The 25,827-nt window shown below is 37.7% G+C and overlaps 1 protein-coding gene across 4 annotated transcripts in view; it reads left to right on the top strand.

The window, feature by feature from the left end:
* The window catches only part of LOC145673060 (membralin), a 450,418-nt gene that overhangs the window by 177,830 nt on the left and 246,761 nt on the right, over positions 1-25,827 (top strand). For 3 of the 4 annotated variants that reach the window (XM_081742400.1, XM_081742401.1, XM_081742402.1), the window contains exon 11: positions 4,349-4,432. The exons of the other annotated variant lie outside the window; for it this stretch is intronic. In XM_081742400.1, the coding sequence (XP_081598526.1) occupies positions 4,349-4,432 (84 nt within the window). The remainder of the gene's footprint in view (positions 1-4,348; positions 4,433-25,827) is intronic. 4 annotated transcript variants of the gene reach the window in all.

Below are 25,827 nucleotides of genomic sequence, written 5' to 3'. Positions count from 1 at the left end.
ACACCTTTCTGCAACAGTATAGTACCGTAAAAATAAAAGAACAGATTTATTTAGTAGTACAGTGGGGCCATGGGCCACAAACTTAATCCGTTCCGTAACGATATTTTGTGAACCGCAATGTTCACTTACCGAAATTATTTTTTCACACTGAAATCAATTTAATATAATATAGTTGATCTGCTCTAGTAACAGAAACACATACTGTTATATATATTTTAAACATTATAAGTGCTTTTCTGTGATCATCAATATGTTCCCATAGAACTAATACAGTATTATGTTAAAGATAAGTTGTACGAAATTAAAGAAAACAGTATGAGGACTAAGAAACACTGAAAATAAAAAAAAAAAAAAAAAAACAAGAAGTACTTCATGAATGTATCAGGCTGACATACGTTATTTATAGCAAACGCACAAAATTACTATTGAAGCGTGGAATTAATAGGTACCGGTGTGTACTCGTTCGTGCCCCGAAATACTGTTCGAATGCCAATCCATAAATTGTTCACGAAACTTGTTTATAAATCGATATATTTGCACAGAGGACCCATTGTACTAATTCAGATCGCTTTGTGTAAAGGAAGCGCTGGCATTTTTTTTTGAAGATGCTTTCTGCCATTTTTCAGTACGTAGTTTCAGAGTTTAGCATTCAGGAATTATGCCGAAACTTTGAACATCGATTTTAGCAGTATTTTTTTTAATTGCTAGATTTGATGCAACTGCACGTCAAGTGATGAATAAGGACGTTAATTACGATTGTCTAAAAAAAAAATATATATCAAAATGAAATTACCAAGCTATTAGCAAGCAAATGCCGAAATTTAAGGAAAGATGTTTAAAAGGAAAGAGCTACTCTGTTATTCACGATTGTACACAAGATAGCGCTTGTGTTGACCAACTCTCTGTAATACTGAGATGTGAAAACAAATACATCATTGGAAGCAACAAGAAGTGTACATTTTTTTGACGATTTTGTGATAGACTTTTCTGTCACCGACAGACAATTTTTACTTTTTATATTGCGTCATGCAGTCGGCGAAGAGCTCTGCGGGGCTACCTCGTTCTAGGCTTCGCCAAAGGCTATGACCGACTCTGCTTACTCTCAGAACTTACATTTCACATACATAGGGAGTAACGGGACTTTCGGCTTATTGTGTACATTGTCAAGATAAAGAATAGTAATGGATTTATTTTGTCAAGTTTATAGTACTTTTTGCTGGTTCATTGCACATCCTCAAAAGTTAAAACTTAAAAAAAATAATAATAAAATAAAATAAAATAAAATAAAATAAAGGCATCGTCAAATTCAAAAACTAAAATTTGTATATTCAGCAGCTAATTTGGCATATTTTAGCAATATTTGTTAATTGGAATTAAAATAGATATCATTATGTTCCATCTGTCAGGTAGCTAATGTGGAACTTCCGAATACAGATATTCCTTGAGTTTTCAGGAAAGCAAATCGAAATACGGAAGTACTAGACTTGTGAAATTGCATACAAGAATTTACAGTTTCTCTACCTTTGACTCCTACGTGCTTTGGTCAGAGGGTCAACCACAAGCCCTTCTATCTTGTGTATTCCTTGACACTTGACAGCCATTGGTCTTGATCTTGAGAAACGAAACTGAAATGTATGCCAGACAGGTTGTATGAAATATTCATGAAGCAGGTCCTTTCAGTTGGCGCGATGATCGTGTTTGTGTCTATGCTTGTGTGTGTGTGTTTTTGTGCTTGTTTGGGAGTGAAAAACAGTAGGAGAAGCATAGGGAATCTTGGAGTGGCAAATGAGATTTTTTAGAAATAGAGAAAGGTCGAAGATGTACTTCTTACTTGCGAGCCTTTTCTCGGATGAGACAAAATTCTTGTTTTCTTAGTGGATAGTTTCCACCATATGCCTTTGTAACAAGAACCAGATTTTTCGTCCTTTGATATGGTGATATTTTTTCCCAGTTCACGATGTCCAAGGTTGAGATATATAACCATGTTCAAAAGTCTAACACTCATCTCCGTTACAAAGGCTCTTTGACTGTTCAAGTAGTTGTTTATCTTTTGTGATCAGGCTTTATTGTCGTTAGTAATGTGTGTGGTTTAGTCCACATGTTTCCGGTCATCAGGTCGCCATTGGCGACCAAATATAGTGTACTGATAGACATTTAGCCGTTATTTTGTTTAAAAAGTCGACCAAACTCTCTGATCTGGCTGCAGGATTCAGACTTGAACTTTCGTGTACTATAATCCACATAAATTGTATCTTCGGTTCTTAAGAGGATCTTAAAATACAAAACAGCAAATTATCATGTTGAGTGGAAAGTCATAAACGAGCTAGAAACTATTGAAAAGAATTAGCAGGCATGCATTTACAAAGCAAGTGCTTATTGGTTGCTTGCAGTTTTGTTTACGTTGAGATGGTGAATTATAATTCTTTAATGAATTGGTTTTGTTTAGAGGTATCAGTGATAATAGTACTCTCATCTATGTTTGAATGTGGTTCTAGCCATCCACTTTTCCTGTTTCATAAATCTTAAGTACTAAGTAGAAACTAAGAAATAACTACAGAAGGCTGATCGGGTTCTATCCGACCATTTTTCAAAGTGCACTTACCCTATGAAAAGCCGGTGCTGCCACCACCGATTGTGATTTATCAGCAGCATTGTGGACTATATCGCGTAACGCTACAATTTGCACTGTAACAGACTACGTTGGAGCACAGACATGGGAATTCTGTCCTGTAGATTTTAAAAAGACCAGTGAAGATACGGCGATGGCGATTTTGTATAAAGAGTTCATATGCGCAGAAATCTTTAGAACTGCCGTCAGAGCATGAAAGGTAATAACACAAGTTCGCATTCCTTGCTCCGTGTCATTATAAAACCAGAGGGATGATCTGGAGGTAGGACTGGATGCATTGTCCATCTGGTTCCGCACCTGGTTTATTGAAACGAGGGATATCGTCAGATAGATAGTTATGATGATGAATACCTGGTAGTGGGTAACGTTTACCTTCACGTTTTAGTCTAACTTACATACCTTCAACTTCCCTCATAGCTGTATCCGCTGACAATAATGATCTTTGTGGGAAATTATTCTGTACTGGCAATAAAACTGCACGTCTCTTGCAAGGGCCTCACTGTACATGACTGTCCAAATGTTACATGAGATAAATATAGGCATTATTCCATGTAATATTCCTCTTTCATTTTGAGCCCGCTAAGTTTCCTTCGTATAGGTTTTAGCAGTTCTTCAGTAGGAGAATTTTGTGAACCCGTTAGGTACATGCGCATCGCAGGCCAGGAGGGTGATGAGAGATGTATGTGATAGTGGACTGTGCCAAGTGTAATCTCCGGGCCATATCACATGGGGTTGATGAATTCCGCGAAACAGCTCAGGCGACACTTTTGCTGGTAATCTCGAACGAGTCCATTTTGTTAGGAATATTTCTGCATGGGCTACATTTGTGTTTGCCTGTTCTCGATTTCTTTAGCTGTAGCCACTCCGATGGTTAAGCATGTTCCCTACATTATTTCACTATTCGATTGTACGAAATTGTAAGAAAATTGTGTGTGGAAAAGGGCCATTATGTATCCTTTCTAATAACGGTTCACTTTCCTCATTAGGACTAAGACGATATTTTGATACCTTCAAACTGACACACTGGGAATAGCACCGGTTTCATAAATCTGGCGCAACTATACAAGAGACAATAGCATTATCTGTTACGTCGAATATAAGCCGATCAACCTTCTGTATATTATATCTCTTTTGAGTAAGATAGATGAACCTTATTTCGCTAAATTGCTGCACACTGTGTGTTATTCAGTCGAATGGATATCTCTGAATAGTAGATTTACAGAAAGTATTTTATACGATCAGCAGTTTTATTTTTCAGTAATCGATAAGGCACTTATATAATTCCTCTTCGATATAATGGACTTGTAGATACATTTATTTATCTAAACCTCTTTCAAGAAAAGCATTGAATATGAATATTGTTCTAAATATTTAAGGTTAAAGAATAGGGAATTCAGTTCCAGATTATACCAAACTCGACGTCACGAATCGTTGTCGATATTTCAAAACTTCTTCAAAGGAATTCAGTGTGCCATTCTGAAAAAAAAAAAAAATAAAAGTCATGTTTGTATCTTCAAAAGTAATATTAAATATAATGATCGGATATTGCTTGTACTGTGATTCAGGATATTGTTTTTAGGTTAGAGCTATTTTATCAAATCAAAAGTATTAGATAGTTTGTTAGACTAGGCATAGAGTGTGCTTATTGAAACTGTTTGTGTGTAAAGTGATGCAAAATCCGTTAGGCAGGCAAATAAGGATTTATTTTATATTTTCCAGTGGATCTCCTCCAGATGCTTGAATTCAACGTTACAATTACATTCCCAGCAGCTCCTCTCCTCACTGTAATTTTGGCCCTTGTTGGTAAGTGCACAACTTTGATTATAGAGACTACTATTTGTTCGTTCGTGTTTTAGTAGGAAAATTTTGCAATTTTCTGTGTACATATCTTGGTGCAATTTCCTATGTACGTAACATAAGGACACACGAACCGTTTTACTAATGTTTTAGCTGTTAGAACTAGCAACATCTTGCGGCGACTCGGAACATAAAAAAGGACTTTTTTTTTTTTTTTTTTTTAGAGAGAGAGGTACAGTTATTACTTTCAATTGATGATGAAAACTGAAGAAACCCTTATTACATGTTCCACGACTACTGCGTGTCGAAAGAAAATGTTTTCTGTACGACCGTATGTTCAGAAGCCATTCCGTTGAACGTATCACCATCAAATGTTAAACTTATGTTTGTATGGGATTGCGCAGGAATGTTTTTGAATTTTGCTTCTTAAATGGAAATATGCGTTTTTCTTGAAAATTGCACTAGCGCCTTTGTTTAGTGTATATAATCGTTAGTAGCTATGTATACACAAGGGCTATTCATTTAATTTCCGGACTGATGATGTAAAAAGTCGCATGGACTACTTACACGTCTTTGAGCGTCACCACTTCAAAGTATTTCTGTGCTGCATCTACACACTGATTCCAACATTGGCTCCAGTGCTGGAAGCTGTCCTGGAACGCCTGTTGTGGAATGCGCCTTAGTTCCCCGTCGTGTTATGTTGAATGACTTAAATTGGTGTTACATTGTTTCCTTTTAAGATTGAGGTGTGAAGGAAGCATTTTTGGCCAAGAAGCTGATACTACTTCGGAAGTGCGACACAGAGCATTGTCATGGTGCAAATGCTACTGTCCAGGTGCCCACTTGTTTGGCCGTTTAGGATAATGGAATCACGTAACCGTTGTAACTCAACTGTGTAGACCTCCTTATTGACAGTTTGACCATATGAAAAAAAAAATTCATAATGCACGAACCCGAACATTAAAAAGAAAAAAAAAGTACTTTCAACCGGAATCAGACTCTTCTGACCTTTTTGAGTCTCGGGCATCCTGGTGACTTCCATTAGAACAACTTTACCTCGGCTTCGGGATTGCACCCGGAAATTCATTATTCATACCGGTCAGCAATAGGGATCGTTGTTGGCTGTTTTCTCCAAGTCCGTGCCGATGATGGTCCTGCATGAAAATCCTCGGCAGGAATTGCGTTGAAGCACGCCTCATCCCTAAATCCTCGTGTAAAATATGGTGACATGAGTCGATGGAAGTATTAACTCTCTCGCAATTTCACGGACAGCTAGTGGATGATCGGATCTCACAAGTGGACTGACCTGGACGATTTTCTCATTGTAATGCACGGACGAACGACAAGAATAGGACATTTATCCAGCTTGGAAATGTGAAAATCAGTGGAAGATCATTACGTGACTAATTGATGCATCATCGAATGCTACTTGCAACGTTACGTACCTCTCTGTAATTAAAATTTAACGCAAACTCGCTGTTTCTCTGGATCACCTATTTTTAATTTGAAACTGATCACATGACAAAAGACATTGAATCGCGTCTCAGTTTACACTCCTCGTCTCAAATGAGTGATAACTTATGATGTCATCATGAGATGATGTCATATCTACCTGCGGTGAGGATTCCGAGTTACAATTAATATCAGAACAATATAATCTGGGAATTAAATGAACATCTCTATATGTGACACCATTTGTTTCTTACAAAAATAATCCTGAAAGTGTGTTTCGTTTTGAGCTGGGTTACCTCAGATACATTTTAAAAAGAGATTGGAGTTTAATTTTTTGATACCTATGAATAAATATTTCATTAACAGTTTTAGAATATATAACATATTTCTTTAAAAAATACAAAAAAGAATGTTTCTCTGGTAGGATACGAGAGAAAAGCAGAGACTGTTGCGTGCGTGTCAAGACGCTGTCGTGAAAGTGATGTCTCGTTTCGGAATGTGCATCTCTATTTTGTTTCGAAGAACTCTCTCATATTTCATATCTTGTCACGAAAATTGTCTCAGTTTCAATCAAGTATACATAGCTTTCCCATGTACAACCTGTTAAAGGGCATTATTGTATAAATTTGGCGTTTGGCTTTGAAGAAAGTTCTTCATTGTAGCACCCATCTCGTCATTACTACCGAAACGTTTGCACTCAGGGGTTCTTTTCCTTCGGTGAAAATTGAGGAAAGCTCTGAATACTTTGTATGTCGAATATGATGCATACGAGGTAACATTTTGTAGCCTAGGTCCGAATGAAGGGCCATTTGATGGGCGAAGTGAACTGGAAGATTGACTCGAAAAGTTTGAATAGCTTTTGATTGTCTATTCTGCTTAATCTCGTGGCGTGGCTTTGTGAGTAGATCTTGATAAAATTGCACAGTAATCCTTTTTTTCGCCTAGTCTGTTACGATAACACCGTGATAATCTCAAAACACACTCAACGTCACATTCTCGGACAAGGAATGCATCTTTGCCTTCTTTACTGAGGGAAGTCCGAATGATTCTGTTTTTTGCTTTCTTGTTTTTCTGGGTCATAATGGCGAAGCTAAGATTCGTACATCGTGGGTGAGGAGGCTGAAGAGAAGCCGTCTTTATTGCGTTTACACTCTGCAATATTACTTACGGGGATGTATTGCGTACATTCATTTAAATGGCTATCAACAAGTGTAAGTCCCATCGGACCGACACTTTTGTTATATGTAGTTTGTCGTGCATGATCTTGTGCACTTTTCCAACACGTAATGCCAACCTCTACGTGATTGTTTGGATGATTATTCGCTTATTGGATAGCAATAGCTCTTTCACTTATTCGATGACCTTCGGATAGCTCCGCGTAGCGTAGTCGCTAACGTTCTCTCCTTCGGTGCTAGCGATCGCGGGATCGATTCTCGGTGGGGACACGGTTGAAAACGTGTTACAGCTTTTAAGTCCAGGCATCATTAGTGAGGTTTTTCCTGGTTTCCCTCACTTACACCAGACAAATGCTGGAATGGTACTTAATATGAATGTTCCAGGTCTGTTTCCTTCCTTCCTTCCTCATTCCTTTATTATTTCTCCACTTATCTGGGTGTGATCGTCGAGGGACTTAAACCCTCATATCTGATGGCTGAAAAAGCCGTAAATACCAGTAATGCCAAGAAATGTAATTCTTCACAAAAAAAGATGATCTTCGGTTCCTCAGTCAGAGATAGCTTGCCAGTATATTGTACATTTACTAGTTGTGTGTGTGGCCACTTAAAACAAGTTTTTTTTTCACTTTTTCTCAGTCTCGTATATTATGACTTATATGATAATTTTACCGTATTCGCAAACGTTTTCGTGTTATTCGGTTCGTTTGATACTGTTGGACCATTCTGTATGCGTATTGTTTGGTTATGTAACATTTTACAAAATGATAGCGTGAACACAAAAGTGGAACAAGAAGTTATAAGTATTTGACATTTTGATAGGTTGTTTTCCAACGTTTTATGTTAAAACTTTTTTTTTGAAGCAGTCCAAAACACAGTCGTAAATAACGAAGCAATGCATTTAGGCATGTTATAAGTGTTTCGCCTCTTGGCGCGACAAGTGCCCTTGATACGTTCAGGTGTGTTTCTTCAACCATACTAATTCAATAAGTTACAGAATACTTAAAATGAGAGCTCGAAAACAGTGTAGCGAGGCTTGATTATACGAGGCGCACTTCAAAAGTACATGTCGTTTCGTTCTAATTTTCAAGAACAAGGAAATACAGGGAACTAACCTGTGTCTATTTCTCAACAAACTCCCTCTTTATTGTTACACAGTTGGCGTGGCTCCATCCATTTTGTGTAGCATGTGGCATAGCTATCGTTGGGGGTATGTTTCAGTTACTGGAAAATAGCACTTCTCAGGGATGATTTACTGGCAAAATATCGTCCACGAAGAGAATCCTTGATATTTGGGAACAACCAGAAGTCATTCGGGGTTAAATCAGGTGAGTAGGGTGGGCAGAAGTTCAACACCGTGGTCAACCAAGATTGACGTCACGTAAGGATGCGCTCGAGTCGAGTCGAGACAGAATTTTCCTGACAAAATTCGAGTCGAGACACAGCTCTTCCAATAGAAAAAAATATATTTTTTTCGAGTCGAGACATCACTTTTACAGCACATTTTCGAGACGAGACAGTCTCAAATCTTGTCTCGTGCGCATCCCTACGTCACAGCATTAGCACGGTGTGCCCGTGCATTGTCCTTGTGGAGGAGAAAATTATTATTTGCTATTTGTGGTCGTTTCTCAGTCATTTGGCAAAAGTTATGTTCGGATCAGGGTGGGACAGTATCACTCCCTAGGAATCCCAGAAGATAGCGCACAGCACCTTCTCATTGGATGCTAACTGACTTTTTTTTTGTGTATGTGTGGTGGTGGTGAATCTGTGTGTTTCCACTTTGTGGACTGCCTTTTTGTTTCTGGGTTGTATAATGGAATCTGTGATTCATTCATTGTTATAATACTTTCCAAGAAATTTCGTCCCTCTTTTCTGAAACGTGTCAAATTTGTAAAGCTAGATCGTATCCTTTCATCTTTTCCATCATCATTAAGCATTCGTGAAACCCAGGGAGAAAAACTTTCCTTAGGCCCAATTTGTTTATAATTATTCATTCTGCTATTCCCATTGTTACCCCCAGTGTATCACAAATCTCCTGCATGGTGAAACGCCTATCTTCCACAATGAAATTTTCAACACGGACAATGTTAACGTCAGTTGATATTACTTTTGGACGTCCAAACCTCTGCTCATTTTTCACACTTGTTCGTTCTGTTATAAACGCACGCACCCACTTCCTAACAGTATTTTCTTCAAGAGCACTATCACCACATACACCTTCCAAATGGCGATGATTATCGACTCGACAACGCCTACCTGCGGTTAGGAATTTCACAATTACCCGTTTCTCTTAACCGAAAATTCCATGTCTCTGGCAGTATAGGAAACACGTCTTACTCGTTCAGGCACTGTGACTCAACTACTGCCACTTAATAAAGAAAACCTGTATTACTTAAAGACGAAGGATGGAGGTCTCCGACGCCGCAGTTACTTTCCTCAAATAAAAAGGAAGTGGATTTTAGAACAAAATGGCACGCACTTCTAGAGTGCACCTCGTATTATAATAAAGCAGTCATTCTTCCACAATTACTGGCAAATTAAAATTCTGATTTTCGATTGAAAAGTTTTTGAGAAATTGCATCCCAACTTTGAACTTCGAAACTATGTTATGCATAAATATAAGATGACTAATAGAACATCTTTGTCCGTCTATGCATTCTCCTGTCTACAGGTGTTAGAAGGAAGACGGTAATAGATAACAAAAAGTGATTTTAAAAATAAATTGAGCGTCCCAGAATAGATTCCATCTTCGTCCTTATTCACCTCTAGTTTCGTTATTGATCCCCATACAGCAAAATCGGCAATTGATATGGTAGAACCATTTTAGAGGAGTAGGGTGTACTAACTAAAACTCCTCGATTTATCTAGAGGCCGCGGTGGCTCAGTGGTAGAGCATTCACCTCTGGTGCTTGGGGTCCCGGGTTCGGGTCCCAGCCCCCGCCAAGCGAACTTTGTGGTAGACAAACACCGTGTGCGTGGGTTTTCTCGGGGTTCTCCCGTTTCCTCCCACTTTCTTCGTTCCCCCATTTCATTCATTATTCATCATCACCGTCTTCTTTAGCATCACCGGCATAAGTGTGGGACGTAAAACTCAAAGATTTAATTTCATTTTTTTTTCTGCGATTTATCTATCCTGTCTGTCCGTGTGTCCGTCCAGAAAAATATCTCAAACCACTGTCTATACTTGATGGATCACCATCAATTGTGGACAGGATGTAGACTGTCAGAAGTTAGGAATCGAGAGTGTTGATTGAGGTGATCCATTCATCCTTCGAAAGTGTAGAAAACAACAATTTCCGGTTTCAGTGTTGAACACTACAAAGCAAAAGGTGTAATAGGTAGCGAGAAACTGCTTTCCTGCAATCGATTAGACGTTGAAAGAATATATATATCATCTACGTCAGTAGTTCTCAAATTAGGGTCCGTGGACCCTGCGGATTCCTTGGGTGCATGGGACCTAGCCACGGGGTCCGCGACGCCTAAAAATTGAAATGTGTTTTAATAAAATGGAACTCACAGCAGTTACGCAAGAAGTATTTTTTCAGTTAGTATAAAGAAAGCAATTAGAAATTATACCGACGTTGGTAAATTTAAATGTTTTCTCACTTTGCTAAATTTCTGCCCTAAAGTTGGTCAACCGTTCTAGGGCGCTTTTTTTTTTTGTTAGGGCACTTTTTTTTTTGTTTTAAGTTGTACATTAACTGTACGACGACTCGGAATTTCATGGATTTCATCTTCAAGTGGCGGAAAGCTCCACCACTAGCATCAATTTCAGATTTCTTTTCTTTTTTCTTTTTCTTTTTCTTTTTTTTTTAAAGAAGTATATGTTAGTCATTCCTGTGCTTATGAACATCAAGCCTCCTCTCCAATTCTGGGATTCTAAAAAACGATGAGAAACCCGTCCCAAAACATGTTCCTAGATCCGCCATTGCAAGTTAATCTTGGCTAAAATTGGTTTGCGTGTGCACTGTGAGTACGAAGAGTTGTCTAAAAAGGCATTGCAACATTTGATGCCTTTCCCTACCATTTATTTATGTGAGTAGACCTTTTCTGATCTTAGCAGTGTTAAAACAGTGTTAAAAGCTTAAAGGGAAATCGTCTTAATGTGGAATCGGACCTAAGATTAATGGTGACAAAAATTATTCCAGATTTCAAGGCAGTTATGAAAAAAAAAAACTAAATATTTAGTTTCTCACATTAGTGATTCCACATTTGAGAACGTTGTTTGTCAAGTAAATTTCATTTAAAAAAATGATTTTTAGTCTTGAAAGTTATGGTACTTTCGATTAAAATTTCGTTCACTAGGAAACAATAATGTATCTTTAGAATAAATTATTTCATTATTTTTCTGATCTCTTTCTTGTCAGTGATAATTCTAATTAGTATATTTTTTAATATCGTGTGAAATTGCAGATAGTATTGCAAGGGGGGGGGGCTGTGGCTCAGTGATAGAGCGTTCATGTCTGGTGCTTGGGGTCCCGGGTTTAATCCCAGCCCCCGCCAAGTGAACTTTATGGTGGACAAACACCGTGTGCGTGGATTTTCTCGGGGTTCTCCCGTTTCCTCCCACTTTCTTCATTCCACCATTTCATTCATTACTCATCATCACCGTCTCCTTTAGCCTAACCGGCATAACCGTGGGACGTAAAACTCAAAGATTTCATTTCATTTTCAGTATTGCAAAGGGGGCCACAGATTGCTTTCCGAATGAACATGGGTTCCGAAGATCAATTCCCGAATGAATAGGGGGTCCGCGTTATCGGAAAGTTTGAAAACCACTGATCTACATCATTAACTCCCTATTGAAACCGGAAGTAATAGAAATCCACTCAAACTTCCATTTGAAACGATAAGAGATTAATGAGAAACGTTTATCTTTAGAGTCTATTTAGCGTTCTAAAAGTAGGTACACTCATGTCCAAAATGATTGTCGCATATCTATAACTGTCTTCTTGTAAGAATATAATATGATAATGATTTTGCACGGTACTATGTGTATAATCGGGAAATGTTTATTTGTGGTAAATTTCATAGGAAAAGAATTATAAATACGAAAATTAGAATGAGTAAAAGAGCTAAATGGACAAGAAAGTTCTATTGTTCTTATTTACTGCTCTTTTGACATGAAATTTTGCCACGTGCAGGTCTTTGGCGATTATAAGAAATACCGGGCGAATTCATTAGCAAATTATGTATGTAAAATTGTATACCTTTCGGGTCCTCTCTATAGACACGAATTGCACAATGTGGCAACGCCGTAGATTAAGAATCATGGAGTAGATCTAGCAGTCCATCAAATAGTTACATCGACTCTTTCCAGATACCAGTGAAAGTCGACACACGTTGACACTAGCACCTCTTACTAGCCTAACAATCGACGTAACTATTTGATGGATTCGTAGAGCAATGGAAATGGCTCTAACTTAATATGCCATGTTGCCACATAGTGAAACTTGCGATTACCTATAGCGGCTGAAGGAGGCCTCAGAGGATATACTATTATATAATATTTTCGCTTTATTTTGACCTGAAAAATAGCACTCTGTTGTCCGTGGGCGCTGTTTTTAGAATAGTATATTATCTTTGGACTGATTTTTTCGTTATTGGTGGGAACACTCGGTCGAAAAAGTGTAAAACCTTTTATCACACCAGTCATCTTGAAAAAAGTTTTCGTGATTCACACAACGCAAATGTCGGGATGGTACCTAACATACTGGTCGCAGTCCACTTCCTTCCCTCCCCAATTTCCCGTGTAGTGTGATCGCCGAGAGACGTCATCGCTCATATATGACGAATTAACATTGGGGAGGGAATATAGATGCCGCAAGCCTCGAGATCTAATTCCTAATCCTATTTTTTTAAATTATGCGATAATACTGTTGTACAAATTTATTTCTAGCTTTCTCTGGTCTAGTTGCTTGTTCGTGTACGGAGTCGCGGGTTCGATTCCCGGTGGAAGAGTGTTTGAACGTTATGGTGGTTCTGATTTCGCATTAAACTGTAGCTCCACATCTCATATAGCCTCGGTGCTGAAAAGGGAAGCCGTAATATTTCAATAAACAAATAAAATAAATTAATTCCATGTTACCATTTCCTTTATATAAGCTTTGTGCGAGTTTTACCGTAGAACAAGCTGTTTCTTTGTGTTATTGTATATATAGCAAAATAAACGTATATGTGGAAACCCTGGAGGTAGTTGCTGTTATAAAACATTGTGTCTGATGTCTCTGCCGGTAGATGGCATGATCGATCCTTTTAGGTGGTGGCTGCGACCAACGAACGGAAGTTGGCCTGTGTCAGGAGAGATGATGACAGGAAGGAAACATATGTTGAGAGAGAAAAGAGAAAGAGGAAGAACAAGCTGCTTGGTTTGCTTGATGTGATGAATAATAGTTCAACATCCGACTCTAGTTGTGCACTGAAGTGATGTCATAAACACAGCATGGTGCCAATAAACCAGCTTCTTGTATCTTCGTTCTTGCTCTTTTCTTTTCGAGACTAGTTCTTTTTTTTTTCTCAGAAAAGCATACACACAAAAAAAGAAGAAAAAAAGGCAAAGGCAATATGCCTGTCTGCTGAACAGGAATAATCAGTTGGAAAAGTTGCATATAAAATTAATAATTATTGATTTACATGGTAACTTAATTGAACGAAAGATTTAAAAGCATATCTATTACTAAGTTAGGTGAAATGCCTATTCTTTGCACGGAAAGAATAGATTTATAGAAAATATTTTAAATATATGTGTATAAATCTCTTTCCTTCTTCTAAGATGCGTAATTTAATCGGAATGCAGTGGTAAAAGCCCATCTCAAACCAAATTCTAGTTCAGAATTCCTTTCAGACAGTTATTCCATTTTCTCGTGATGAGATAGACGGCTTCTTTGTCCTTTTTAAATATTGAGTAAAAATTCCAGGAATTGCTCCTTCCCCTCACGTAAAAGCATATTTTCGAAAAAAAAAAAATGAAATGTTTCAGTTTTACATCCCACAGTTATTCCGGCTAGACTAAAGGAGACGGTGACGAAATTACGAGGAGGAATTGTGTAATGAAGAAAGTGGGAAGAAACGGGAAAACCCCGAGAAAACCCAGGAACACGGTGTTTGTCCACCACAAAGCCCACTTGACGCAAGCTGGGATCGAACCAGGGACCTTACGCACCAGAGGTGAACGATCTACCACTGAGCCACTGTGCAAGCATGTTTTCGAATACATTGGCGTGTCACATTTACCTTTAATAAGGAGTACTGAGTTTCATCTTCTAACGTGAAGGACTTGCGGAATATTTTATTTAGGGATACATTTTAAATCACTTGTTCCCTTCTTAAGATACTCATTTTCAATAATGTATCAGTGTCATAATAAAAACACAACTGAAGACAAGTATTGTTTCAGAATAATTTAAATAATGCGACCTTTTACCTGTTGTGACGAGAGAGGTTACGTCAATTGAATGTGGAGATAAAATTATAGAAATTATTTTTCTCTCCTGTTAGAAACTAAATTTTTGCAGAGTCAGGGGAACATGTTCAGTTATTTTGAAAGGGGAGCTTATATACCAAATTTCACTCCTCTTAACTTAAGGGACTCGTGAGATACTCAATTTATGGTACAAATTTTGAATTTCCCTCCACCACCCTTAGAATACGAATTTTAAACATAAGAACCCAGTTTAAGTTTGGTACTAACAAAAATTCATTTCACATCAATTGTTTTTTCGTGTTAATTTAACAGACGTGGATTTCTTTTATACTGTACGTACATATAGTGGTCCGTTAGTTGCTTGTCACTAACAGGTATGCTGTTCTAGTTTGACTAGAATAGCAGAAGCTGATTGACGTAAACAGTACGTTATGATGTGATTCGTGAATAATATGTAAAAAATAATTTTATAAGGGATTTAAACCTATAAATAGTCCATTTGAACAGGCTAGATATTCGAACAGACTAGTGTCTATACAGTATCTAGTAGAAATTCACATTTTCGGCTTTCACTCAACATCACACAGATGCTGGGAAAATGATTTAAATTGAGAAATATTGAATAAGTGAATACATTGTAGAATATATAATTCTTATTAGAAAAACATAAACAATAGTTCTTGTTTTTCAGAAGAAGCTTTGCAAATACCCTTCCGTAGAAAAGATTATAGTAGACATATATTCCCTTCAATTTTATTTTGAATGTGAAAGTGAAAGGTGTCAGGTATTTTAAATTTTTGGTTTGTGAACGAATTACGTGAAACTGAGCTGTTTAGTTATTGGCAGCGTTGTTTAGTTTAAAGATTTAAAATAATTCACGAAAGGAAAACACGACTTCGAATTTGGGTAGCATATTTGTCTGTGCCTATAACACATGAAAAAGTTGCAATAATAAACAGAGGAACCCAAATAGTACGTTTATGCTGTTGGAGACACAAATTGAATTTGATCAGTAGGGTTTAGCGGAATACTATCAAGGAGTGGAACAACATTTTATCGAAGGTTTAGTAAATGAACTTCCTAATACGAAAAAAAAGCAACTAAAAGTATATATATATCTGGTGTATCACAGAGCTAGTGTTGCCCATGAGACAGGATGAGTCAGAATTCCATGTTGAAACTCCCAATAGAAACGGATACATCTCAACGGATCCTCAGACGAGACAGTCTCAACTGTCTCTTACGCAAGCACTTTTAGACTAGTAAACCCTATCCCTGACCCATTACACGTAAAACTCAAAGATTTCATTTCCCTGACCCATTACCCACGAAATGGAGTGGCTGTATTGCAGTTGTGTGTGCACTATTTAATGACTTCATGTTAAAATTGGTTATCCATACTGACAGGCTGAAGTTTTGAGAATTCACATTGAACACGTAGGTGCAGTTGCTTTGGCTCTGGCGTATTTTGTTGAGCATTATCACTCTGTCACATCCCTTTGAAATCTTGTGAACCACTTGATGATCGGACATTTTTGAAAAGTTGAGAACTTGCTTGCTTCAGGGCAATTTTGGAATTAGAACAATGAAATGATCAGAAAAGTTATAGCATTAGAAATGTGTCATTATGGTATGTACTGTAATTGCAGTCCTCTTAGGACAACCTAGATATGTAAAGAACTGCATAGATCTATTAAAAATTACAGTAGTAATCCACTAATTGCCACAGAGGAATAAAGTATTGTAACGTGTTTTTCTGTGTAATACAAAATGTTACTTTTAAACCCTGTTTGTAAAAATGAAACTTCAAAATGATTGATATTTTGAAATTGGGAGATGCAGGATTTTGAAATACAATATTAATCCATCAGGAGGCTGAAAATCGTAACATGGAAGAAACATTTCCAGGTGCAAACTGAAAATTAAGAAAAAAAAATCATCATTAGTCGCAGGACCTGCCAAATTCAGAATCCTTAATTATAGTAATAAATCTTCCGTATGCGATTTGATTGTTAGCTTTTACTTTTCAGAAATCCATAATCCTAATATTTATAGTTCGCAAGCCTTAGTGTAAGTAGTTATATAGTTAACACGCAAACGAAACCAATTTATTAAGGAGATCGGTTCTCCAATACTCCTTTATATAACATTATATATATCCAGGTCTGTCTGTTTATCCATCCGTTCGGAACGCAAAATGTCTGTCTATGGAGCTCATCCCGTAACAATCTTCGCAAAATTTTCCGATCGCAACGCAACGCATAGTGCAGTTAGTTATTGTAACTGCCATCCCAACTACCGCAAACTAAATCGCAAATGTTGCTTAACGACGTCGACTCAAACCGTAACCGAATGAACCCAAATGTCTCCATCCGGGAGAAAAACTTCAAGAAGTACTACCCTGGCCGGCGAACGATGATTTCTGACAGCTTAGCTCGTGAGGACGACTGAGGAGTGCGGTGTTGCCATGTACTTCTCGCGCAAGTTGAGAATGGTCTGCTTCCTCGTTGAGGGTGGTAAGGGGTGAGTGAAAATTTGGCAATGTGCGGTGGTTACCATGGAGACGCGACAGGTTCTGAGCCTAAGGTTGGTTGACCTTCTGTCTTCTGCTCGCTCGCCGTGGCCTTGTGCGAAGCTGTCAGAAATCATCGTTCACCGGCCAGGGTATAATACGAACATTTTGGCGAGGGTGTAGAGAGTCAAACGTTGGGAATCGAGAATCGAGTTCATTGACAAAGGTGATCCATCTGCAGGAAGTAAAGTAAAGTTAAAAAAAAAAATCCGATTTAACATTGATCACTATGGAGCAAAAACGGTAATAGCAAAAAGCAGTTTCCTGCAGTCGATTCAACTCCCAAGAATATATTTCATGTACACACTTAAGTCTCTACTAAAACCGGAAGTGATAGAAATTATCTACAACTTTGGTTTCAGTGTTGATCTACATAGAACAAAAATTATATATGATAGCGAGAAGCGGATTTTTGGAATCGATTTAGGTTCAAGGAATAACTATCATATTCTCTCTTAACCCGTTGTTCAAACCGGAAATGGCAAGAATCAGCCATTTTCGGTACGGTAATAGCAAGAAACAGTTTTCTGCAATCAATTAACCGTCCCAAGAGTATATTTCATCTTCACTTTACTGACAACTTGAGTCTATAATCTTATAAGGCCTCCGCCACACTTGAAGCCTACCATCTGGAACTCATATGACCACGCAACACGTTATCAGTCATCTAAGGTACAACCTACATGTTTCTGAGCCCACGTGGGTCGCCGCTGCTGATAGTTAGCGGTTAGAAGCGGCAATCGTGTCGGTCTGCACCTGCGATACTCCATGGAGACCAATTGAGTTGATCTCTGAGAGACATGTTGCTGGGCGTCTTGTACTAATTCGTACTGTCAGTTCACTCAGTTGCTTGTCTACTGCCTGGACGAATCAATTCAAACATCGCTGGTTGTTTATATTCAGCATACGGGCGGGCAGTGCGTTATCTGTGATGGGTTATGACGACTCCAACGCAGTGCTCACGGGTTACTAAATTGACACTGCAAAACGAGTGAAATTCAATGTCCGGATGACTTCCGAAGTCGAATTTCCCACTCGTCTAGCACCAACTGTCATTCGCTGATTATTCCTGTCGGTTTGCTTTCACAACGGTACACGATGTTTCATAACATTCACAAAAGTCCTGCTGGCAACACTGAAACTGATTTGCGCCGTTGGACCGGTTTTCCGCAATATTACGGCATTTAGCGCTATCCCATTACTTTTAACACTATAATGTGTGTGTTTGTGTGTACTTACATGGGGAAAAGTGGGAAGTTATTCTAGGTTGATGGCTGTTGTGTGTTTTTTTATCAGTTCTGGAAATTTTATAGAATAGCTCGTAATAATATAAACAAATGTTAGTTAGGTTTACTAAAAATTATAAGTGCCAATTATTTTTATTATTTTTTCACACAAAAATGCTACAGATTTCTGCTAGTGGTGCAGGAAGATCCAAAAGAACGGAGTTCCTTTCAGAAAACCCAGTAGAAGTAAGCTATAACGCTTAAAATACAGTGTGTAATTTTGGAACCAAACCTAACATATCCTCATATTTTACTAAATACTCAGCCTGCTAAGTGTTTAGAAAGCAGGATTCGATGTGTCATGTTTTGACTTGTTTGAACAATAATACCCAGTCTTTAAGTGTTTTTCTTGAAAATTCTAACTTTAATTGAAACGTTTTTGAAAACTTGGACGCATACGAGAGCTGCTGGAAAGTTTCTGCAAACTACTGCTTACACTGACACTAGTGTTCTGCTATTATGAACAGATCTTTTTTTATGTTTAAATTAACCTTGGTTGTTTATTTAAACCTATTTGCTTATTTTTTTTTTACAGCAGTTTGAAGAAGTAATTGAGTGTGAGAAATAGAAATTTCTCATGAATACTTTCGGGCATTAATTTGTTTATGATTTCAAATGTAGTTTAATACTGAAACAACGCATCGAGTGACTTCGTTTGGCTTTTGGGGTTGAAGCATCGTCCAATAATACCATCTGTAATTGGTTTTCCGTATTCCAGTATGACTGCACACTTTTCAGTGATGAATTTCGTGATGGTCGTCCATCCACGTCTGTTAATGTTGATATTGTATGTGAAATGATTGAGAGAAATCGGCATATGACATACTATAAGATTTAGGCAACCTTACACATTAACATGAAAGAAATATATACGATTTTACATTGCCACCTGCATGTACGAAAATTTTTGAGCCGTACGGAGAACACAACTTGACCGAAGCTCAAAAGCAGACTTGTGTCAATTGGTGTTAAAAAAAAAAAAAAAAATAAATAAAAAAAAATAAACCGAGGTAAGTTAAACTTGGTGTACTATATTGTTGCAGAGAATGAAACTTGGATATATTCTTACGAATCCGAAACTAAACATCAATCAACTGTTTAGGTGTTTCGGAGTGAGCCGAAAACCAACCAAAAATGTTCATTTAAGGGTGGAGCCAATCAAATTATTGCTTGTTTCTTCGGTTACACCGGATATGTGAAACCATAGCTCTAGAACATAAAAGGATTATAAATACGAGTGATTATCAACAGTTTGTTTTCCAGAGGTCATCATTGAATTTCGTGGAACAAACCCAGTCGTTGCATCTCTATTCACTACTACAACGCCAATTCCCACTCAGCACACCAAACTTGATTTTTTGTCAGTAAAAATGTGGTATTAATGACACATGAAAAATAGTGACACATGAGTGTACGGAGAGCGATTTATGTCGCCTGAAGCAGTTGTTGATGCATTTCGAACAGTGTTACTTCTTCAAACTGCTTTGAACAATAAACGAATAAACTTAAAGATAATTTAAACATTGAAAGGTATATTCTTTCGAATTTTATGAGAACACTAGCGCCACCCAAGTAGTAGTTTGCAGAAACCTTTCCAGTGGGCTTCGTATACTGCACTCAAGGAGAATTTAGCTTACAAATTTCAGGATATTATAGCAGTTAGATGTTTAGTGATATATATATATATATATATATATATATATATATATATATATATATATGTCGAATCGTAGGTCTTTTTTTGTGCATAATCATCAACTTTGTGTTAACAAATATGTCTCGTTCTTCTCAGATGTAATGTTTAAGCCGTTTGTCTCCGAACATAAGTTGCAGTATACAGGATGTTTCAAAACAACACCGACAACGTTTGAGAGGTGAATCCTGACACCAAGATAAGACAAAAAGTATAGACCAACCTGGGTGCACATATGCTTCCTTTCGAAGTTCTAGGCTGCTGAAAACAAAAAAAGAACTTTAAAGGTACATAACTCCAATATTATGAGACCTACAGCAGTCTGGTCAAGATTTTACATAGGAACTAATATGCGCACTATCCAAAAATACATGTTTCAGAATCCTAAGGTACTCACTCAGCAATTTTTATGGAGGCAGCTTGGCTACGGGCATATAATTTAAAGTACTCACCAACTATCTCTATAAAAATTGTTGCGGAAGTACCTCAGGATTCTGAAACATGGATATTTGGATAGAGCACATACTAGTTCCTAAGTGAAGTCTTGACCCGACAACGGTAGGTCCCATAGTATTGGAGCCATGGGCATTTAAAGTTCATTTTTTCATGTTTTCAGCAGCCTATAACTCCGAAAGGAAGCATTTGTACCCAGGTTGGTGTATACGTTTTGTCTTATCTTGGTGTCAGGAATCACCTCCTAAACGTTGTCGGTGTTGTTTTGAAACATCCTGTATAAATAAATAGTTCAATAGAAATGGGAGCGAGAAAGACTAGTGCGGTGTCCCGTATTTTTTATTGTGCAATCATTTGAGTAATCGTTTCAGTAATATATGTTTCAGTAAATTAACCTGAAATCCAGTAATGTAGATGACTCACAAATGTAAATTGGAGGAGGTTTCGTCTTATAACATATATATATATAAAAGGTGGCCCACGAAAGGGTTAACTTGTAAATGCCATGTATTACATTTTTCAATATAATGAACTTCAGCTTTGAAAGCGGGATACTTCACCATGAGAACATTTAAATGGACTCTCTGGTGTTGTTGTAGCTGTCTGCTAGGCATGCACATGAGACAATAATTTAATCTGTCTTTTCTCGAAATTGTATCGTGAAAGTGATATATCATCTCGAAAGAAATGTCTCTATTTCTCTCGTCACGAAAATTATGTCTTGTCTCGCTCGCTGCCTTATTTACCACTGATTAAAAATGAATATGACGTATTATTGAGTTATATTTTAACTATTAATGTTTCGAATATTACTTAAGGAAATTTTCATACAAACATAATTGTAGTTATTCTGTCTAATACTTTCGGTAAGTATTGAAAATAAAATCGTAGGTAATTTTTAACGAGCTGTCTCGGGTTTGAGTCCTGGTGGGGACACTTGTCGAAAATGTGTAAAAAGCTTTTTCATCATACCTATCGTGACTGAGGTTTTCCTGAATCTTCCTCATTCACGCCAGGCAAATGCCGGGGGTGGTACCTAACACACAGGTCCCAGTCTCCTTCCTTCCTTCCTTCCCTTTCCTCGGATATTGTGATCACCAAGGGACGTTATTCCTTATACCTGACGGACTAACATTTCCATATATGCCGAAAGCCCGAAGTCTAAAAATTCTATCCTAACAAGATATTTATTATTAAGTAATTTGATATGTAGGATCTAAATCCGTTTGCAGAAAATTAGTATAGTTATTGCATTTACGTACATTAGTGTAAAGTTGTACTTTGTAAACTTTACATGACATATAATTTATGAATGCACATAAGTTGCGGTAATTACGTTGTTGTGTTGCAACATAGTAAAGAAAGTTACAAGGAGGGGACTTAGATAATGCTTGAAATGCAGTGGACATTCTGGTCGTAAACGACATCGATCAATACACAGGGATTGTGTAATATTCTGTTGTATAGCGGTTTTACAATGGGCTCTTTTGCAACCGCTTTCATTATTTTAAATCCTTTTGTGGAAAGCATTATTCTATTTTCATCCCTCCGTGGTCTTGGACAGAGCTTGTCCTCAATTTACAGCAAAAGAAAGACTATTAACAGGAGCGTTGGTTTTGAAAATCGCACCTGGAGATACGTTGAACATTTTAATAGAGAACAGAACTTCCGACCATTTGTCGGTCTTCTACGATGTTAAATAAACCATGCTTAATAAATTTAAATACTCTTATTTCTTCCCTTTTTTATTATATTAAAAAAGAAATACAATTATTTTTGTCAATTTTTGATTACATCATAGGATTATTTATTGAGTTTGAAACTTTTGGTTCTAAACTGAAGTTCGGTTTTTGTAACTGAATGTAGCTATTCTGATTCGATCAGAATTACAATTTGGTCTAATTTATTTTGCGTTCAGTATTCATTGCCAACGTAGAATGATGTGGAATGGTAATTTTGTGTAGGACCGTAGTCGGAACCTCAGGCAAAGCGAAGAAATGTCAGACTCGATCGGATTTCCACAAACACGAACTATATACTAATAAAGATTAAGCATCTTAAATTTTCTTCGAATGTGTCAGGCATATAGTGAAATACATATGTTAGTGTAGAAAAATATTCTGTAAGAGAAGCTTTAAATTCCCTGTCAACAAAGAGGGCGCGGTGGCTCAGTGGTAGAGCGTTCACCTCCGGTGCTTGGGGTCTCTGGTTCGATCCCAGCTCGCGCCGTGTGGACTTTGTGGTGGACAAACACCGTGCTCGTGGATTTTCTCGGGGTTCTCCCGTTTCCTCCCACTTTCTTAATTTCACCATTTCAATCATCTCTCATCATCACCCTCTCGTTTAGCCTAACCGGCATAATCGTGGGACGTAAAACTTAAAGATTTCATTTCATTTCCCTGTCAACAAATATGTTTGTTATAGCATTCCTAATATACAGGTCATTATCAATTGAATGGAAGACCTGGAGTTGGAAACACGTCAAATCCTGGATTAGTAACGGTTAGTCGGCGACCTCATCGACGGTCTTTGGATGGTGGTGTGTGAGGACAAGCTCTGTACTATGTGAGGAGCAGTAGAACGGAAGTGTGCAATGAACTGAGCAAACGGTGATAGGTAAAATGGACGACCTCTCATTTTCATAGAAGGGGAATTGATGGTACTTCCTTATGTGGTACGAACGTGTTGAAAGAGGCAAGTTTGTGTATCGCCAGGGACAGTGTCCAAGGTGACTACTCACGGCAAAGCCACATCGGCGAAGAGGAACGGTGGTCAGAAGAAAGACCCTCAGGGACAGGTCAGTTCCCGTCGAACTTGAAAGCGGATTATTACTCAGAACCATCGTGCAGCTGCGGTTCAGATGACGGAGGAACTCAACCACTCGTATTGCCCGTGTCGACAATCGAGGTAGATGACATTGATATACGAGGACGCGTTGCAGTGGCGAAATCTTTGATAAGGGACTATTACGTTGTAGTACGATGTCAATGGCATCTAAGACACGCTGCTTTATTAATGACTGGAAACGTGTGATATAGTCGGATGAGTCATCATGAACCTTACTTTAAATCACGGATCATGTTTGTGTGTGACGAACGTATGATTCACAATGTAAGCATGCGGCGCTTCCGTGATGCCTTGGGCCTCAAAACCCTAGATTTCAATGGCTCCTGTGCTGATTCTTACCGGTCGTGTTACTGCTCGATGTTGGTACTTCAGGGGGTCCATGTGCATCCTATGGTCCGTATGTTGTTTCGGGCCGATGACCCGATATTCCAGGATGATAATGGCTCCATTCACAAAGGCACTAGTTAATTGAGGAACGTCGGGATGATATTAGATAGCTTCCCTGGCCCGCCCACTGCTGAATCTGAACATAATTGGACATCTGTGGTCCGTTTTGGATACATGAATCCGACGCAGATTTCCGCTCTCATCCTCTCTCATGGAATTAAGTTATTCTTTACTCGCGGTATTTGTAATATTTGACTTAACCACCATCTACGATCTCTGTGACTGCATTCCATATCGCATCAGAGCTGTTTTGAGGGCGAAAGGTGTTCCAACGCTAATTTAATCTGGAGTGTTGCGCTTTTTTTTTTAGATGCTTCTATTAAATAGATAGGAATCTGTATATATGCCAACTTATCGATTTCCTTCAAAGATGGCATTGATATCCCTATTTTTTATTCATGATCTTGTGCTTCCATAAACTCAATCACTACCGTTATAGTGCAAGAATTTTAGGTCAAAATTTGAGGTTTATATTAAAAAAAAATCATACAAGCAAGCAACTTTGTACAGTTGTAGTACTTGACGTCCTTACTAAAAGTCCCCTAAGATTGACCTCTGGCCGCCATATTGGAAAATGGCCGCCAATTTTCAGTTTTTCGTCGATAACTTTAAAATAAGCAGATACAGCGTAAACTATAAAGAGAATGATATGTAGATAATGAAAAACACGCATTTTGGTGTATAATTCATCTCTCTAGCTTTATTTGTTCAGGAGATATGAAGTTTTAAGTTATGGGAACTTCGTTATTTTGTGCAGGTAGGACGGTTTCTCTGGCAGAATTCGAACACTACAAATTGCATTCTTACTCAAATTATGCATTAAAATGAAGAGAATAAAAATACAGATTTTGGTGTATAGTATGTTTGTATATCTCTATCAGTGGCTGGTAAATCATACTGTAATAAATCAAGTGGCGATCCGTAAAGGTTACCGTAAATGTAATTACTTTGTAGTAGACATAAACGTCTATTGAGCATAGTTTGGTTTTCTGAACAATCCTCTTAATATTTTTGCAGTGTTTATATTATTTTCAAAGGTGCCTCTACATGTGTATATCTAAGGATGCTAAAAATACATTAGAATACAAGAATTTATATTGAAAATTATTATTAAAAATATGTTCTAAAATTTGTTCTTTGTGTATGTAATTTAAATTTTAAATGCACGTAATTCATCATTTTCTTCCGAAGTAGGAACATCTGGGTAGTTATCACACGAAACACCCTATCAGTATCCACACATGTGCCAACAAGATAACCTAGCGTTCAAACAAACGTAAATATTCTTACAATTGTCTTTACACCCACAAGATGTTATGTGCAATAACTCAGAAGGAGCAGGTTCCAGATCTGAGCAAACTGGCATCAATTTGTTATTACATTGTGTCCATCTCGAATTTGTAGGCTATAAGGAATTTCTTTTCCATTCATGCACCTGATGATATACATGGAAAGGATGTTGCTTTGCGGCTGCATTTGTTGGGATCAAATATGGAACTTAATGTTTGCTTACCGGTAAGAAAATTGTACCCATAATAACGATATTTGTCAAGGCTCTAGCTTTCCTTGGTACTATAGAGTTGAAGCAGAAATCTTGCACCATACTCTGCTATTGTTTCTTTGGTAGACAATGGATCATTGAACACAAATTGTTTTCCCCAATCTTTATCATTTTGGAGAAGTCGCATGACTTGAAATTTACCCTTTCGGTATATAGTCGAAGTTGTATCACAACCTGTTGATGCATGCAAAAACAACAATGCATCACACATCTCTTCTCTAAACAATAACTGTTGCTGGCAAATATTAAATATAGTATTCTGTTTCTTAGTCCCAGAGCCGGCTCTTAGAAACCACAAATTACACTTTTCCTTTGTTAATGCTGTTAACAGAATCAAAAGATCATTGTTCTGAGCGATAACAACAGGCACCTGACATTTTGCATTGTCCAAGGCTAACGATTGAAATATCAGCGCGATCACCTAAAAATTCAGCTTGAGTAGAGGTCGTAACTGAGCTGTCTTGAAAGTAAATTGTTGTCGACGTTGCACATACT

Source organism: Thermobia domestica, chromosome 16 (assembly GCF_964235325.1).
Source record: "Thermobia domestica chromosome 16, izTheDome1.hap1.1, whole genome shotgun sequence".
NCBI lineage: Eukaryota > Metazoa > Arthropoda > Insecta > Zygentoma > Lepismatidae > Thermobia > Thermobia domestica.
This window is presented reverse-complemented; position numbering and strand designations above follow the sequence as displayed.